At 45.7% G+C, this 16304-nt stretch overlaps 1 protein-coding gene across 3 annotated transcripts in view; it reads left to right on the top strand.

Annotated features, from left to right (window-relative positions):
• LOC117214410 (zinc finger homeobox protein 4-like) overlaps nucleotides 1-15303 on the top strand; it is a 290596-nt gene extending 275293 nt beyond the window's left edge. For all 3 annotated transcript variants that reach the window (XM_033460508.1, XM_033460516.1, XM_033460525.1), the window contains 4 exons: nucleotides 548-3915; nucleotides 7450-10286; nucleotides 10834-13587; nucleotides 14319-15303. In XM_033460508.1, coding sequence (XP_033316399.1) covers nucleotides 750-3915; nucleotides 7450-10286; nucleotides 10834-13587; nucleotides 14319-14798 — 9237 coding nt within the window. In that variant the 5' untranslated portion in view covers nucleotides 548-749 and the 3' untranslated portion in view covers nucleotides 14799-15303. The remainder of the gene's footprint in view (nucleotides 1-547; nucleotides 3916-7449; nucleotides 10287-10833; nucleotides 13588-14318) is intronic.
• The last annotated feature ends 1001 nt before the right edge of the window (nucleotides 15304-16304 follow it).

Raw genomic sequence — 16304 nt, 5'->3', positions numbered from 1 at the left:
GTTGTACGGCTGTACGAGAGTTAAAGAGGGACGTCGATATTCAATCGATAGATAAGCTTGGTCGACGCTTAGTTGTAAATACAGCTGGGTCCACGACGAGGGTTCAGGTAATCCGAACATAGGACGCCTTGTGTCGCCATGGCGAGTCTCCTTCCGCTTTGTGTACCCGGCATCGCAGCCTTGATCCTCTGTACACGCAGCTTGCCGACGTTTTCTACGTATTTCGCTATCTTTCCACTGTCCTTTAGACCGCCTCTGTTTGCCCGGATTAACCGACTAGACCATCTAGTAATGTTCCTCCGCGAAATCATTCTTCGTTGGGACTGCGAGCTAGATTCTTGTACATCCGGTCAGGACCAAACACCTGGTATCAATTTAGAATTACGAAAATAAAACATGCTAAATCTATACTTTAATAATATTCTAATATAATAATACTTTTATAGGTACAATGTAAGAAGTTATTTGTCTATATCATAGAAAAACTTAATAACGAATTAAATTCGACGATATCTTACTAAACATAAAATTCTATTCTTTGTTACAGGTACGACCTGGGGTTGTGTCGGGGTAGCTAGCAAAGAATTATCTGTCGGCGGTGGAGACCAGATTTGGACGGATAGAGAGAGAACGAAGGGGGTGGGGAGTGCAACATACGGTAGGAGAAGAAGAGGAAGAGGAAGTCGAGAGAGTGTAGGCGCAGGCGCCGTAGGTGATGTGAGGCTGGCGCCCGCCTCACGTTTGGGGTGATGCCCTCCAGTGAGCCTCATCCCCCCCAGTACCACCTTCAGAACCACAACATTCCTCCCTCGCATCTGCAACAACACACGTCGACCGCGATCGGGCAACATCAGCTCTACCAGCAGCTGGTGGCGGCCCATCAACAGCAGCAACAGCATCAGCATCAGCAGCATCAGCAGAGACAGCAGCAACACGGCGCGCCCTTCCAAAATTCCACGTACACGCAGCAAAAGCAGGAGATGAGCCCGGAGGAGGAGGGGGGTCGAGGGGGCGGGTCCCCCCCGGCAGCAGGGGCTGCGTTACATCAGCCCCATCACCCCCGGACAGCCAGTCCACCCTCGGGCACAGAACCCTGCACCCGCGATGCCATACCGACGCCTACACCGATCGCGGATACAACGACAACTACTACCACAACCACTATGACCATGCAGTCGCAGAGCCAACAACAGCAACAGCAAGAACAACAAGGTCCAAGCCCTAGTCCGAGTCCAACGGGAGGTGATGTGGAGAAGTTCGACGGGAAGATCGTCTACAATCCGGACGGTTCAGCATACATCATCGAGGGAGAAAGTGAACTCAGCGAGGATGACTCGTTACCTGACGGTTGCATCGTAGATGGACGCGGTGTTTCGGTTCCTCATTCGTTGGTATTTCCCCAAATCGCGAGCGCGTACTACGTTTCGAGACTGTACGCGCATCAGGCGTATCAGCAGCAACAGCAGCAGCAACAACAACGTTCGGTGGCGCAGCAGCACAATCCCGATCTTCCTGTGATGCACAGCTATCGGGTGATAAGTTACAGAAGCGCGGAGGGTAGCAAACAACCACCTCCTCCACCTGCGGCAGCACCTTCTCTAGCAACCTCAGTACCCGTGAAACCTATTCTAATGTGTTTCATATGCAAGCTCAGTTTCGGCTACGCGAAGAGTTTCGTGGCACACGCTCAGGGCGAACACCAGCTTACCTTGATGGAAGACGAGCGACAGGTACTCTCCCATTCCACCGCGTCGGCGATCATTCAAGCCGTGGGCAGAGGCAAGCAACCGTTGGTCAGTTTTCTCGAACCAGTGACGAGTTCCACTTGTCCGCAACCATCGCCCGCGCAGATGCAGAACCAACAACAGCAGCAGCGTACCGAGTCCACCGATCACGAAACACCAACCACGACCAGTACGCCTGCCAGCACTCCCGGAGTACCGAGCAGTCCTCAACAACAACAACAACAGCAACCACAGAGGCCGTCACCTAGCACACCCACCACTCCCACTTCCCATTCGAATCATCCTCTCGCGTACAATCATCAACAAACGCAGCAGCATCAGTGGACCGGCGCCCAGGTGAGCGCCGCTTCCTGGGCCAAAGCACCTGACGCTTCCGCCATACACTACACGTCACCACCGCCACCTGCCTCGTCGACGAAAGGCTCGCCATCATCGTACGCCGCGTTGACCCAACAGCCACCCAATTTTCTCACAGGCACGACCATCGGTGTCTGCCCCGAGCACATGCAAGGAAGACCTAGCGGAGTGGAGTGCCCCAAATGCGAACTGATTCTAGCCAGCAGCAGATTGGCGGGCCCAGGCGGACCCCTGGCTGGAATTCACAGTAGAAACTCTTGCAAAACGCTCAAGTGTCCGAAATGCAATTGGCACTACAAGTACCAAGAAACTTTGGAAATCCACATGAAGGAGAAACATCCCGAAAGTGAAACCTCCTGCATCTACTGCATCGCCGGACAGCCACACCCTAGGTTAGCACGTGGCGAGACTTACACTTGCGGTTACAAGCCCTACAGATGCGAAGTGTGCAACTATTCTACCACGACCAAGGGCAATCTCAGTATTCACATGCAGAGCGACAAACATTTGAATAACATGCAGGAGCTGCAGCAGGGCGGCGGCGGTGGCTCGGCAGCGAACAATCCATCGTCCTCGCAGGATGCACAAATGGCAACGAGAAGTCCGCATCACCAACACAACAACAGTCCGCACATCGCTGGTCAGACCGGGAACCAAGGGAAACCGAAGCCAACATTTCGCTGTGATGTCTGCAACTACGAAACGAATGTCGCCCGGAACCTAAGGATACACATGACTAGCGAGAAGCATACGCACAATATGCTGGTCCTGCAGCAGAACGTGAAGCACATGCAGACGCTGTCCGCGCTCCAGTCCCACCACCAACAGGCACAACATCACCATCAACAAGCGCAACAGCAGCATCAGCAACAAATTGAACAGATACTTCATTTGGGTGGCCTGGATAAGCCTCAGCATGCGGAGGCGGCTCTCGCGGACATGGCTTACAATCAGGCTTTGCTGATCCAGATGATGACGGGTGGTCAATTGCCACCGCAGCTTCCACCAGAAATTATGGGTGGCATGGCTAGTATGGGAGCCATGGGCAACCTCGGTGGTGACGTTGGTTTGTCACCAGACAGCATGGATCCACCACCCGAACCGGCTGATCCTGATCCTTCTCATCTGTATCATTGCTGCGTGTGCAACAATTTCGCCACCGATTCCTTGGAAGCTCTTGGCCACCATTTAGCTGTGGACAGAACGAGGACACGAGAAGGAGAAATTCTCGCGCTCGTAGCTGGCCACTTCGTTTGTAAACTTTGTTCATACAAAACCAACCTAAAAGCTAACTTCCAATTGCACTGCAAGACAGACAAGCATCTCCAACGTTTGCAGCATGTAAACCATGTGAAAGAGGGCGGGCTTCGAAACGAATGGAAGTTGAAGTACCTGGCCTCGCCCACGAGCGCCGCGCAATTACGTTGTCACGCGTGCGACTATTACACGAACAGCGCTCACAAATTGGCCCTGCATGCCGCGTCACCCAGGCACGAGGCTGCAGCCCTACTTCTTCGTCACCTGCTCGAGGCCAGTGGCAATGTACCATCCCAAGCGAAGTTGTACCATTGCGCTTTGTGTGGCTTCAGCGCGAGACACAGATTGCCTCTGTTGCAACATGTTCGATCACTCAGACATCTTCAAATGGAGCAGTTACATCAACTTCACAGACGAAGCGGTATTCAAGGGAACGAGACACCGCACACTGATATCGGAGATGTTTTCCAAGTTATGAGCGACCCGGATGCTCCACCTGCGCAACAGCCCAGTCCCACCATGCCAACCACACCGAACGCTACCAGTGCCAACAATGGTGAGTGGAAAGACATTTTTATAGATAAGGTAGAGTTACATAGTGAAAAGCATTGTCCTAGACAGCGAATTTCTATGCATCTATAGAAAATTGAAATGGGGAAGAATATTTGAAGCATTCAGAGATAAAGTATTCATTATAATATTTATTAGATGAAATAAATTTCGATTCATGTTTCATTTCTTTAGTTACATTGGTAAAAGTATAAAATTGCATAAATATTCGCAGTTTTGCTATTATATAGTTTCTTCCTGTCTTTATTTAACTATGTACATGCTTTGATTTGAATCGGGGTACCGCTGAAATGACGTGAAGTATTCGATGTTACATTTGTTAAGAAAAAGAATGTGTGTTTCTTAATTTAGAACGAAAGACATCGTAGTATGAACCTGATAGATTTAGAAACGCAGTTTTTAAAGATTTGTCGTTAAAACAGTGCGAGGTATTCAAAATAATATTTATCGAGAAAAGAATATTGTCAGTGTTAAATCCATAAGAGAAGGGACATGGTCAGTCGCACAAAATGTTACAGGGTTTTAGATCTTTGAAGCGGTTTAGATTCTTAAGATCGATCGATATAAATTATTTTACGGAGAAGACGGAATCATCGTATTATTCAATCATAATATTATAGAAGAATAATAATAATTGAGAATAATTATTTTACGATATCATTAAATTATTTCCTGATGTAAAATCAATTTAGATGTACAGTACTCGATCTATCTATTCCTGCGTCATAATTATTTTCACCGAATACATTTACCTTCACTTGTCCTTAAATGCTACATGAAACATAATGTTTGTTCTGAAATGTTTTTATCGTAACACGATTTAAATACGATCAACTTATTAAGAAAGGAAATGCTACAAGAAAACAGTAATTGATTACAAAGGCATTCGATTTAAATACGATTAAAATCTGACTAACTAACTAAAAGCAGGATGTTTACAAGGACGTTGAATCATATTTTTCATGTGAAAGAACGCATGAAAATAGAACTCACATCTGTTAATACGTTTTTAAACGAATAAACTCGCAGAAGATTAGCATGTCGCTCGTGAAGATCGCCTCTTTTAATGAATTCAATATTTTCATCGATTATCGCGCAATTAACATGCAATTGCGGTAATGCTGCATGGCATATGGCGATGCCGTGTGCTTCGACACGCACAATGTCGAGTGTTATTATATCGACGACCTGTACTTATATAAATGTACGAGAAGGTATACCGCAACGTGCTATTCGAACTATTACTACTCCAGAACTTCCAGAGTTCCTCCCATTTTGTCGCTGTTATCACAGTATTACAACTCTGACAAATGTTTCATTATCTTCGAGAAATAGACTATCCCCCTATAGATCTACAATACTTTGATCATTTCTTCGTTGGAAAAACACGATATCGATTTATTCTTTAGCCCTTAATTTTCTAGATTCTGCCGTTTCTTATTATTATTCTAAAGCTCGATTGCTTTCTCTAAGCTCTTTCATACGGCAGTAAAATTTCATATGAAATTTTTAGCGGGCCAAGATCAGTTTTCCCTGGTAGAAAGCGCTTCAATTATTTTCAGAACAAATACACTGTCGGCCATAAATATTAGGTCATCTACTTGTTACGTTCAATTGGAACCTCTAACACAAAATACGTTACTTCGTCTAATCATACGATGTAATGATAATACGATGACTAAAAAATAAAAGTAGTGGAATCCACTCGGATTTGTATTAAATATCGTCAAATCTATACCCGACACACAGATATGTTATATTATTATCCGTATTCTTCAAATTTTCCATTTTGATGTGACATTCTTCAAAGTTTCTATACTTTTATATTCTTCCTATATTCTGCAAAATTTCTCGTCTGAAAGGACACGAAATCGCGCGAAGGATTTTTATTCATGAACTGCGGCACCGTGTACAAAGCGAAAACCAGCAGCACGCGTTGCATCGTCGCGTTTTGCCTTCGCAACTGACGCCTGTTCGATGTAAATGCGGTTTTGGACAATGGCAGACCACGCGAATAGGCGGTCTTCCCTTTATTTTGGAGGAACGACCCATCGATAATTTCGCGTCGGCAATCTATAATTTCAAGCGGTATTGTTATACGGACAAGGAAGCATCTGCGATGTCTGCACACCACCGTGGCTCTCCCTCGATACTTTTCGTTGTTACCAAAACTCTTTAACGTTACATTAATTTTCATCGATTGTCCCGCTCTGGGGACAAGGCTGTTGCCTCTCTACGTATTATATATCCATTATGACGAGATTATACCACTGAGTCATAAGCTTCATCGGCAATTTGATTTCTCAGCGCTTGATAGGAGATTGGTTCTTTACAAACGATCAGAAATTCGTGAGAATTTCTTTTCTTTTTTAATTGATTGTTTTCTTCTAAATAGAAGGTAATTCGTGGAAATTTTTCCATTGATTGTTAATTGATTGTTCACAGTCCCATTGATCGCTACGATGGATTTTAGCAATTCGATCGAAATTTATTAGCGTTGGTTGAATGTTAGAATTTTTGGAAGAGATTGGTTCGGAATTTTTATCGAAATACATTAATTGTTTTGCACGTTTGACGTTGTGTATATAACTATATAGGAATAGATGTTTTATTGCAATCGTTTCCATATTAACAATCATAGGTTGCTCTTATTATTCGATAATTTATTACAAATTATATCAGTTAATTCAAGGATACATCTCGATTATGAGATATCTAATATAAAGTTAGAATAAAAGAACAGACTTCGATTTTAACGAAATGTAACATCGAACACCGAAATCGAACGTCACAGAACAGAAATGCTTTCGCTGCCGTTCAACGTAATTTACTTTCTCTCACAACATTATCGACTCATGCCTCTGTTCGCATGCAGCTGCAAGATTAATGGTTATTTTTTCGGCTGTTAAGATTTTTGATGTCGATCGACGATTTATCGACGCCTTAATAGAAAGGGGGAATTACAGGTTTGCGTTATCGGCCTATAGTAATCGTGATATTAAGGCACAAGAATTTATGTTGCACGAATCAAAACTGTTAACATTAATGCGGCCCAATTGCACGGTGTGTAACCATCGTGATTTCCGGTTTTCACCGTTCGGAAATTTTGATGCTTTGCATTAAGACACCACCAAAATTAACATTAAAGTACATATTCAAAATAAAAGAGACGAGTTTGCTGAAAGGAAGGTACTTCGGGTTCTAACAAAGTTTCTATACTACTTATCTGACTATATCTTATTAGCTATTAGTAGCCCAACTATGATTAATTGTCTGCTGAATCATTCATTGCCGTTGATTTATTTCGTAAATATAAAGGCCTCTGTATACGATTATTAATTTAAACTAATTCTATTTACAAAAATCGTTTCATCAACGATCAGATCAGCAGCACACCAGTTAAGAATTTATCTTTCTCGCGTTCTCGATATAATAATACCGTTCAAGCGACGAAAAATATCTTAAGCTCGACGAGACTGCCCGATCACCAAGCGAATGCTTGTTACTGTTTCATTTACAGAACGACGAGAGGAAGGTAGCGACTGTGGCAGCGAGGTGAAGCAGGAGCCGGATAACGACCAGGAGCCGGAAAATGACCCAGAAAATGAGCAGGAGGAAGTCACCTGCCCATATTGCACTTATCAGCCGACGTCGCGCGAAGAATTGAGGCAACATTTGCAAGTGGCTCATGTCCAGGATGCCGAGGACAAAGCGGAGACCGTAAAGGAAGAGCCGCCGCCGGAATTGTTGTGCCCGCTGTGCCAGGATGGTTTTAAAGAGCGTTCCGCGCTCGAGAAACACGTGATGCAAATACACTCGGTTAACGCAGACGGCTTACAACGACTGCTGTTACTGGTGGACCAGAGCCATTGGTTGAACAACAATCCGCGAAACACCTCGACTGCAGCGGTAACGATGCCGACTTCGCCGGCTACCCCCACGAAACAGCCGCAAGAGGAGGATTTGAGCGAACGTGGAGCCAACGAGGAGATCGAGGAGCTCACCAGATGCACCGTCTGCGGACGCGTATGCCGTTCATTAGAGGAACTACAACAACATCACAGGGAGACTCATCCCGCCACTACACCCACTCTTGCCGTCAGCGAGAAACACGTTTACAAGTATCGATGCGGACAGTGTAGTCTCGCGTTCAAGACTCTGGAAAAGCTGCAACAGCACTCGCAGTATCACGCTATCCGAGATGCGACAAAATGCGCCCTCTGTGGACGATCGTTTCGCTCGGTCCAGGCTCTTCAAAGACATCTGGAATCTGCTCACGCGGATCTACACGAAGACGAACTCGCACAGTACAAGCAGAGCCTGCTGCACGCTCATCCGTTGCTTCAAGCTCTCACGGAGGAAGCTCTTCGCAGGCAGGGGAATTTGGTTGGAGAACAGAACATCGAGGATGATGCCAGCAAGGCAGAGGAGGAAGAGAGTGACACGAGTGACTCATCGCCATTACACAAGGAGCAACGTCTTTTAGAAGATTATTTGAATAGTCAAACAGTGGCCGAGGACTCGTATCACGATCCGGGGAGAAAGTTCAAGTGTCATCGCTGTAAAGTCGCGTTTACCAGACAGAGTTACTTGACTGGACACAACAAGACGCTATTGCACCGCAAAGGGGAAAAGATGTCCTATCCCATGGAGAAGTATCTGGATCCTAACAGGCCATACAAGTGCGAAGTTTGCAAGGAGAGTTTTACTCAGAAGAATATTCTGTTAGTTCATTACAACAGCGTGAGCCATCTACACAAGTTGAAGAGAGCAATGCAAGAGCAAGGCAACAACAACACACTAATCTCTGTCGTACCGCCTCCTAGTCCTACGGAATCCCCTGATTCTCAGCAAGACCAGGACAAGAAACCCTACAAGTGCAACATTTGCAAGGTAGCTTATTCTCAAGGCAGTACTTTGGACATTCACATGAGGAGCGTGCTGCACCAGACTAGAGCCAGTAAATTACCAGATCTTGCTGCCAGTGGTCAGTTGGATCTTGCACGTCCATTGATAGAACAGCCTCCGCCAAGCAGCCCAAATAGTCCACCGGTTAACACCAGCACCTCTGGAAACAGCGGAACAATGTTGTCATGTCCTCGATGTAGTGCTCTTTTTGTCAATCAGGAGCAGCTTGCCACTCACCAACAACTTTATTGCATATTTAGCAATCCATTGGCGTTGTTTCAACAAATAGCGTCTCAACAGCTCCCTTTATCCACACCAGCGAAAACTCCACCTCCTTCATCTACGACACCTGGTCCACAACAACACATGCAGCAGAGTACGCATTCTTCGCAAACAACGCAAGATATTTTGTCTCAGCCTCGTCACAAGACGTCGCAAATGTACAAGCATCTTCTAGAAAGTTTCGGTTTCGATCTGGTGATGCAATTCAATGAGAACCACCAAAGACGTCAACGTAAAGAAGAAGAAGCTGCTGCGGCGCTCCAAGCTCAGCAAGAACAACAGAAGCAGGAGCAACAGAAACAGGCGCTAGCTGCTCAAGCTGCTCGTGAAAGAGAGGAAGAAGCTGAAGAACATACTGATGATGACGTTATACCAGAACTGACTAGAAGCACCTGCCAGCATTGCAACAAGGAATTTAGTAGCGTTTGGGTGTTGAAAGCTCATTGCGAAGAAGTACACCGTGATCTGGTGCCGCGCGAATTCTTAGAGAAATATGCTCAGCAATTTAAATGTGAATACGAGAAGAAGAGCGTTGTAGTGACTGTTGCAACGTCTTCTTCTACGTCGTCCGGACCTAGGAGCTCGACACCAGCTTCTAATCAGCCGCAAGATCTCTCCTCGGATAAAGAACAACGTGAAAAAGAGAAAGAGGAGGTTAATGAGAACAAAGATCGTGTCAGTAAGACTCCAGAGGCTACTTCTACTACTCCAGTAACGACTCCAGCATTAAGCAACACGCCTGTATCGAGTACAGATTCTACGAATTCGATCGTATTGCCGACCAATCCTCAGCACCATATTCAACAACAACAACAACCTCAACAGCAGCAGCAGCAGCAGCAGCAACAGCAGCAGCAACAACAACAACAGCATGCACAATTGACTCTTGCGCAACAGATGACCGAAATGCAAGCTGCACTAAACGCAATGGCTGCGTCTCAACTGCAGCAGCATTTCCAACAGTATCCTGGATTGGTGATGGGTATGATGGGTCTACCGCTTGGAATACCTGCTTTGGCTGCTATGAATTTACAACCACCTTTGGTACCGATGATGCTACCGCCACCGCCGTACGATGGAACGGCTACCGGATATCCGCCTATCAATGCTCAAGCTGACCTCTTGACCAAGCAACATCTCGCCCTGCAACAACAGCAAGTAGCAGCCGTGAGTAACTTTATGATTCCTTCTTTATAGAGATTTATTATGTTTTGTTTAAATTTCTTCGTTAAGTTAGTTAGTATTTTATTTAGTCAAGCCGTCATTTTTCTGTTATGAATTCTAATAATTTTCGATATTCATCTCTGCTTTTTTAAAATTCATAATCTATGAGCAAAATATAATTATAATCTGCAGTTAAACTCTATTATCTGTTGTTATGTTAATTCAATTATTTTAGAATTAAGGCGTTTATAAATATAATTTATACGATTATAGAAAATTTTCAGTATGAAACTAAGTAAGTTCGAGACTATTCTATGTCATATCGATCTTCATATTCATTAACATTTCAATTTGCAATCATTATCATATCACTATGCGATCGTATACTCGTTCTCTTCCAATAAACAACCTTCACGAGAAACTACGATATGTTAAAGTATATAAAATACGAATTAAAAGCAGACACTCGATCTGAAAGCGTATATCAGGGTGGTAAATCGTACTCGAATTTGCGAACAAGAAAGAAAGCATAGGCGACCTTTTCTTACAGGCAAACGCGGCTGCCTCGCAGAAACGAGCGCGAACGCGCATAACCGACGAACAGCTAAAGATATTACGAGCGCATTTCGACATCAACAATTCTCCCGGCGAGGAGCAGATTCTAGATATGGCGGCTCAAAGCGGGTTACCGCCGAAGGTGATCAAACACTGGTTCAGGAACACGTTATTCAAAGAGCGGCAACGTAACAAGGACAGCCCGTACAACTTCAACAATCCACCAAGCACTACTCTGAATCTCGAAGAATATGAAAAAACCGGAGAGGCAAAAGTGACACCGCTGAACTCTAGCGTATCTGGAAGCAGTTCCTCGGATGACAAAAGTCCAAACAAGCAAGCAACACCACCACCGTCAACGACGACCGTGAATACATCTCAGGCCAGTGAAATAAAACAAGAGATTCAAGAACAGCCGCAGTGTCACGTGCAGCAACAATCGCAGCATCAAGAAGAACAGCAGCATCATTCTCCTGGAAGTTCCGGTGGACAGCAGTCGAGACCGCATTCACCGGCGCTCAGCATGAGCTCCGTGTTCTCTGGGATTCATCACGATGTGTCATCGCACGCTTCATCGACAACCAACGCTCCAAGCACTCCTATGCTCCCGCCAAAGTTGACACCACAAAACTTTGCCAGCCCCAATCCCGGAGCTGGTAGCGTCGTTCCAGGCGCCATTGCGGCCATGGCTCTAACGCCCCAGAGATCCCTGAGCCCCGGGCGTGGACCAACTGACTACTCCTTCGGTGGAAACACCAATGGCAACAACTCGTCGGGTGGCAGCTCCGGGAAACGAGCTAACAGGACAAGATTCACCGACTACCAGATCAAAGTACTTCAGGAATTCTTCGAAAACAACGCGTACCCAAAGGACGACGATCTGGAGTATCTGAGCAAGCTACTTGGACTGAGCCCGCGCGTGATCGTGGTATGGTTCCAGAACGCTAGACAGAAAGCACGAAAAGTGTACGAGAATCAGCCTGCCGCTGAGCCAGTGACAACGGGCAGCCGCGAGGGCGACGACGGTTCAGGCCGCTTCCAGCGGACCCCAGGCTTGAATTACCAATGCAAGAAGTGTTTGCTGGTGTTTCAGAGATACTACGAGCTCATACGTCATCAGAAGACGCACTGCTTCAAGGAGGAGGACGCGAAGAGGAGCGCCCAAGCGCAGGCGGCCGCGGCCCAAGTTGCCGCGGTTCTCAGTTCCGAAGATAGCAACAGCAGTTCCACCACCACCACTGCTAACGCCGTCTCCAGCAACCCAACGAACACTCCCGCTCTCGCGGAACAGTTGCAGCAACCATTGAACACCACTACGCCTCCCCACCATCAGCAGCAGACAACAATGGGCCAGACGCATCAACAACCTCAACAACAGTCGCAGCAGCAGCAGCAGCAGCAGCAACAGCAACAACCATTGCAGCAACAACAGTCGCAGTCGCAAACCGAGTCGAAGGAAGGTAGCTTTCAGTGCGACAAGTGTAATTTGATGTTCGGGCGATTCGAACTGTGGCGCGAACATCAGCTGGTACATATCATGAACCCATCCCTTTTCCCACCGGCTTATCCACCAGATTCACCTTTCGGGATTCTACAGCAACAAGCACTGAACGCTACCACCGGAGTAGCTGCCGATAGTCCTCATAATTTGATCGCTATGATGCAGGAGAGAAAGCGAAAGTACGATGATTTCGACGAAGGAACAGGAGGTGACAGCCGCTCGAACTCCGAGCACAACGAGCAGCCGAAAGACAAGCGATTGAGAACGACGATACTGCCCGAACAGTTAGATTACTTGTACCAGAAGTACCAAGTCGAGTCGAATCCATCGAGAAAGATGTTAGAAACCATCGCTCGGGAGGTCGGTCTGAAAAAACGTGTTGTTCAAGTGTGGTTCCAAAATACACGTGCTAGGGAACGGAAAGGCCAATTCCGCGCGCACAGCCAAGTGATCAACAAACGTTGTCCATTCTGTCCAGCGTTGTTCAAAGTGAAATCGGCGTTAGAATCCCATCTCAGCAGCAAACACGCCGATCAAGTGGCGCGTGGCGAAGTTAATATCGATAATATCCCCGACGAGGAACTCTCGATGGAGTCGGCTCCTTCGAACCCGAGCACGCCGAATATGATGCCTCCTCTTTTCCCACCTTTCAACACCGACATGGAGGCATCCTTGAAGAAGTATTACGAGGAGTCGATGAAACGATATATCAGTGAGCTACAGGCTCACGCCAGCAACGGTAAACAAGAAACCGCGAACCATCAGGCAGGCGGTAACAGCGGTGAATCTCCTTTGGATCTGAGCAAACCGGTAGACCTGAGTCGCCCGATGAAACTGAGTCTCGGTGGACTGAGTAATCTTCTCGAAGAGCAACACGGCGCACATTTTCGCGGTGGTAGCGATTGCGGTCCATTGACCGACCTTTCCGAAAGAAGTAACTATGACGATGACAGTATGAGCGAGACAACTGAATTCCTAGACGACGAGAGTGGACCGGCGAGTCCAGCCTCGAGCACACAGAGCTCCAGACAGGGACCCGCTTCGGCGGGGACCGGAAGTACTGCGGGCCCGCCGGTTACCGGCACCGGCAGCGGAACAGGCCAGTCCAGCGGCAAGAGATATCGCACTCAGATGTCCGCTACCCAGGTGAAAGTGATGAAGTCGTTGTTCTCGGACTACAAGACGCCTACGATGGCCGAATGCGAGATGCTCGGGCGCGAGATCGGACTGCCGAAGCGCGTGGTTCAGGTGAGCAGTGTTTGTTTCGATATTGAGTTCTATTTTATCGTGCATGAACTTCGCAACAACTTCTCTTGCGGCAGTTGATTATTTTAATCGAAGTTAAGATTATTTTAGTTTCTATCCGTGGATTGGAACAATGAAAAATTATGCAATTTTAAATGAATATAAATATAACTTCGATATAACGATACAGATAATAAACATAATTTCAAAAATTTTCAAATTCCTTGACCGATTTAGATAAATGAAATTCTTTCTACTCTATTATTTCCTACCTTTACTCTGATTTATTGCATCTGCATTTTACAACTCTGCACGAGAAACATCAAACATTATGCGAATCCTTAACAAACTTCCAATTACAGTAGTACTTCATTTATATTAAGAATATAGAAGAACAAACAGTTGCTGCATAACTAGGGTTAGTATAATATTTGTACAAGTACATTGGTTCTTCCTACTTCTAGAAATTGTTCGTTCATATAAGAAGAGTTGACGTTCAAATAAGTCGAGTCAATAAGTAATTCGTTCAAGGATGCACTAGCGAAGATTTCGTTCTTATAACTGGATTTCAGATAAATGGAGTTCTATAGCAATTAACATCTATACCTCTTTCTCTTTATCTGTTAAATCTCCGAAGTTTCACCAACTCCACAATAATTCCTCCAATTACGTCACCCTATTGACGATAATCGAGTCACCAATGGGCTTTGCGATCTAATAGAAAGGAGTGGCAGGTGTGGTTCCAGAACGCCCGCGCGAAGGAGAAGAAAGCTAGACTGGCGGCAGGTTTGCCAGCCGAAGGATCGGCCGTCCAACCTCATCGCGGTCCGACCGGGCCCGACGAATGTAGGCTTTGCTCTGTTCGATACTCGGCCAAGTCGCCGCTCCAGGAGCACGTATTCTCACGACGACACATCGAATCGGTGCGTGTCGCCGTCGAGGAGGGTAGCCTCGTGCCGCCAACACCCGGCGCACCGATCGTTCCTGGTGGCAACAGTGGCGCAGCAGGAATCGGTAGCTCGCCGGTGGTCGGGCCTGGTAACCAGCAAGGCGGCCAGCAGCAGCAATCGGACGAAAACATGATGTACGGATCCTTGTTCCTCCATCCTACGGCGATGTTCCAGCCTCAGCAACAACAACATCCGGGCAGCGCAGCGGCTAGTACGGCTACCACCACGGCCGGTGAGTGTCTGGCTGACCTCTTAGACTCGTAAACGATCGTTTGGCCCGCGACGAGTTCGAAATTTTGAAACAGAGGATATTTGTCTTTCCTTTCATTCTTATTTCTTATTCTTTGTAGTCGATATTTCGATACGTCGATGCTCGAACTGCCCATTTTGCGTCTGCAACGCAAGAATAATTTTCATCTCTTCGATGAGATTTCTCTTTTCTACTCTTTTCTCTGGCTGTCTTTTATTGTTATCGTGATGATGAATTTCGAACCCTCGCGAGTCACCGTCGTTGTATGTTGTGCACGTGCCCCTTTACCGCGTTTATACGTACGCATACTATATAATTTGGCCCGTGTGATACTCTAGTGGGCCCGTCGATTACAGAATTTCTAACGGAAGAAATTAAAGGAGAGGAATAAAAAACAAACCGAAATCTTGCAGATTCTTTATATGTATAGTGCGAATAATAATATATCCAGAGCTAGGCAATACTGAAAGTTCCTATCAGATGACTATTTCTAGCGTAAGGGAGAACGCGACTAAAAAGGAAATAAAGCAAAGTGCGAACGTTGAAGAGTAAACGAAAATACAAAATGTATGTGTGAGTGAGTGTGCGAGTGAGTTGATTTCCGAAGAATGGGATTTTTAGAAAAGGATACAAATTTTAAAGAAAGCGTACAAGTGTCGAGTATGCCGTTATGAGTGAGAATATCAAGCATTACACATTTTTAATCTAATTAGTCTAATATCGATTTAATATCGCTACCAATAAAATATGCAGAATAATCTTAACCAAGTGAGCGTATCATGAAAGTGGCTGAAAATGGTAAAGAAATCTTGATTATAAGTTGCTGTACAGTTATAGACTATATTGCAAATTATTACGAATTTTATTATTATATTTTATAATGGATCCTTAGTAACTGTCCATTTCGATTATTAGTCGAAGCGTTTGATTCATTATAGTATAGCCAGAAAGAACGGAGAATACATTGCCTTCAATTCCTACATAGTGTAGCGAAATATCGTCCCTTATCTCTTCGCCCCGTTTATCCTTACCTTTCGTCCCTCCCCTCTTCACTCTCCTTGTTCTTCGATATGCGTCATACTTATCGTCGTCGTCGTCGTCATTATGCATAGCCGCGAAGCCATTCCAACACCGTGTCATCTTACGTTCAGTGCCTTTTCCTTGTTGCGCCTGAAGCGTTTCATTGTAAATACACTTCGCAAAGCCCTCGCTGTTATCCGAGGCTCGGATAGGGCCCTTTTATCTCGAACGGTCCCGATTCTGGCCTCCAACAACCGTAACGTCCGCCAGAGAGTCGACTCTCTCTGCCTTTTTTTTTGTGACGAGCGACACATACGTTATACATAAGTAGATACATACATACGCGCATTCTACAGTGGAGTACAGTGACGCAAGATGGATTTCATTTTTCGACGAATTACGAGAGCTTGATATTATAGAATTATCGCGTTTGAGGAAATTTGTTGTCCATTTTTAGAAATACGCGTACAAATGAAATTAAACGCTTTTTAAAAGATTCC

Source organism: Bombus bifarius, unplaced genomic scaffold (genome assembly GCF_011952205.1).
Source record: "Bombus bifarius isolate JDL3187 unplaced genomic scaffold, Bbif_JDL3187 scf7180000007970, whole genome shotgun sequence".
NCBI classification, from domain to species: domain Eukaryota; kingdom Metazoa; phylum Arthropoda; class Insecta; order Hymenoptera; family Apidae; genus Bombus; species Bombus bifarius.
Note: the sequence above shows the minus strand (reverse complement) of the source record. Positions and strands in the feature narration are given on the sequence as shown.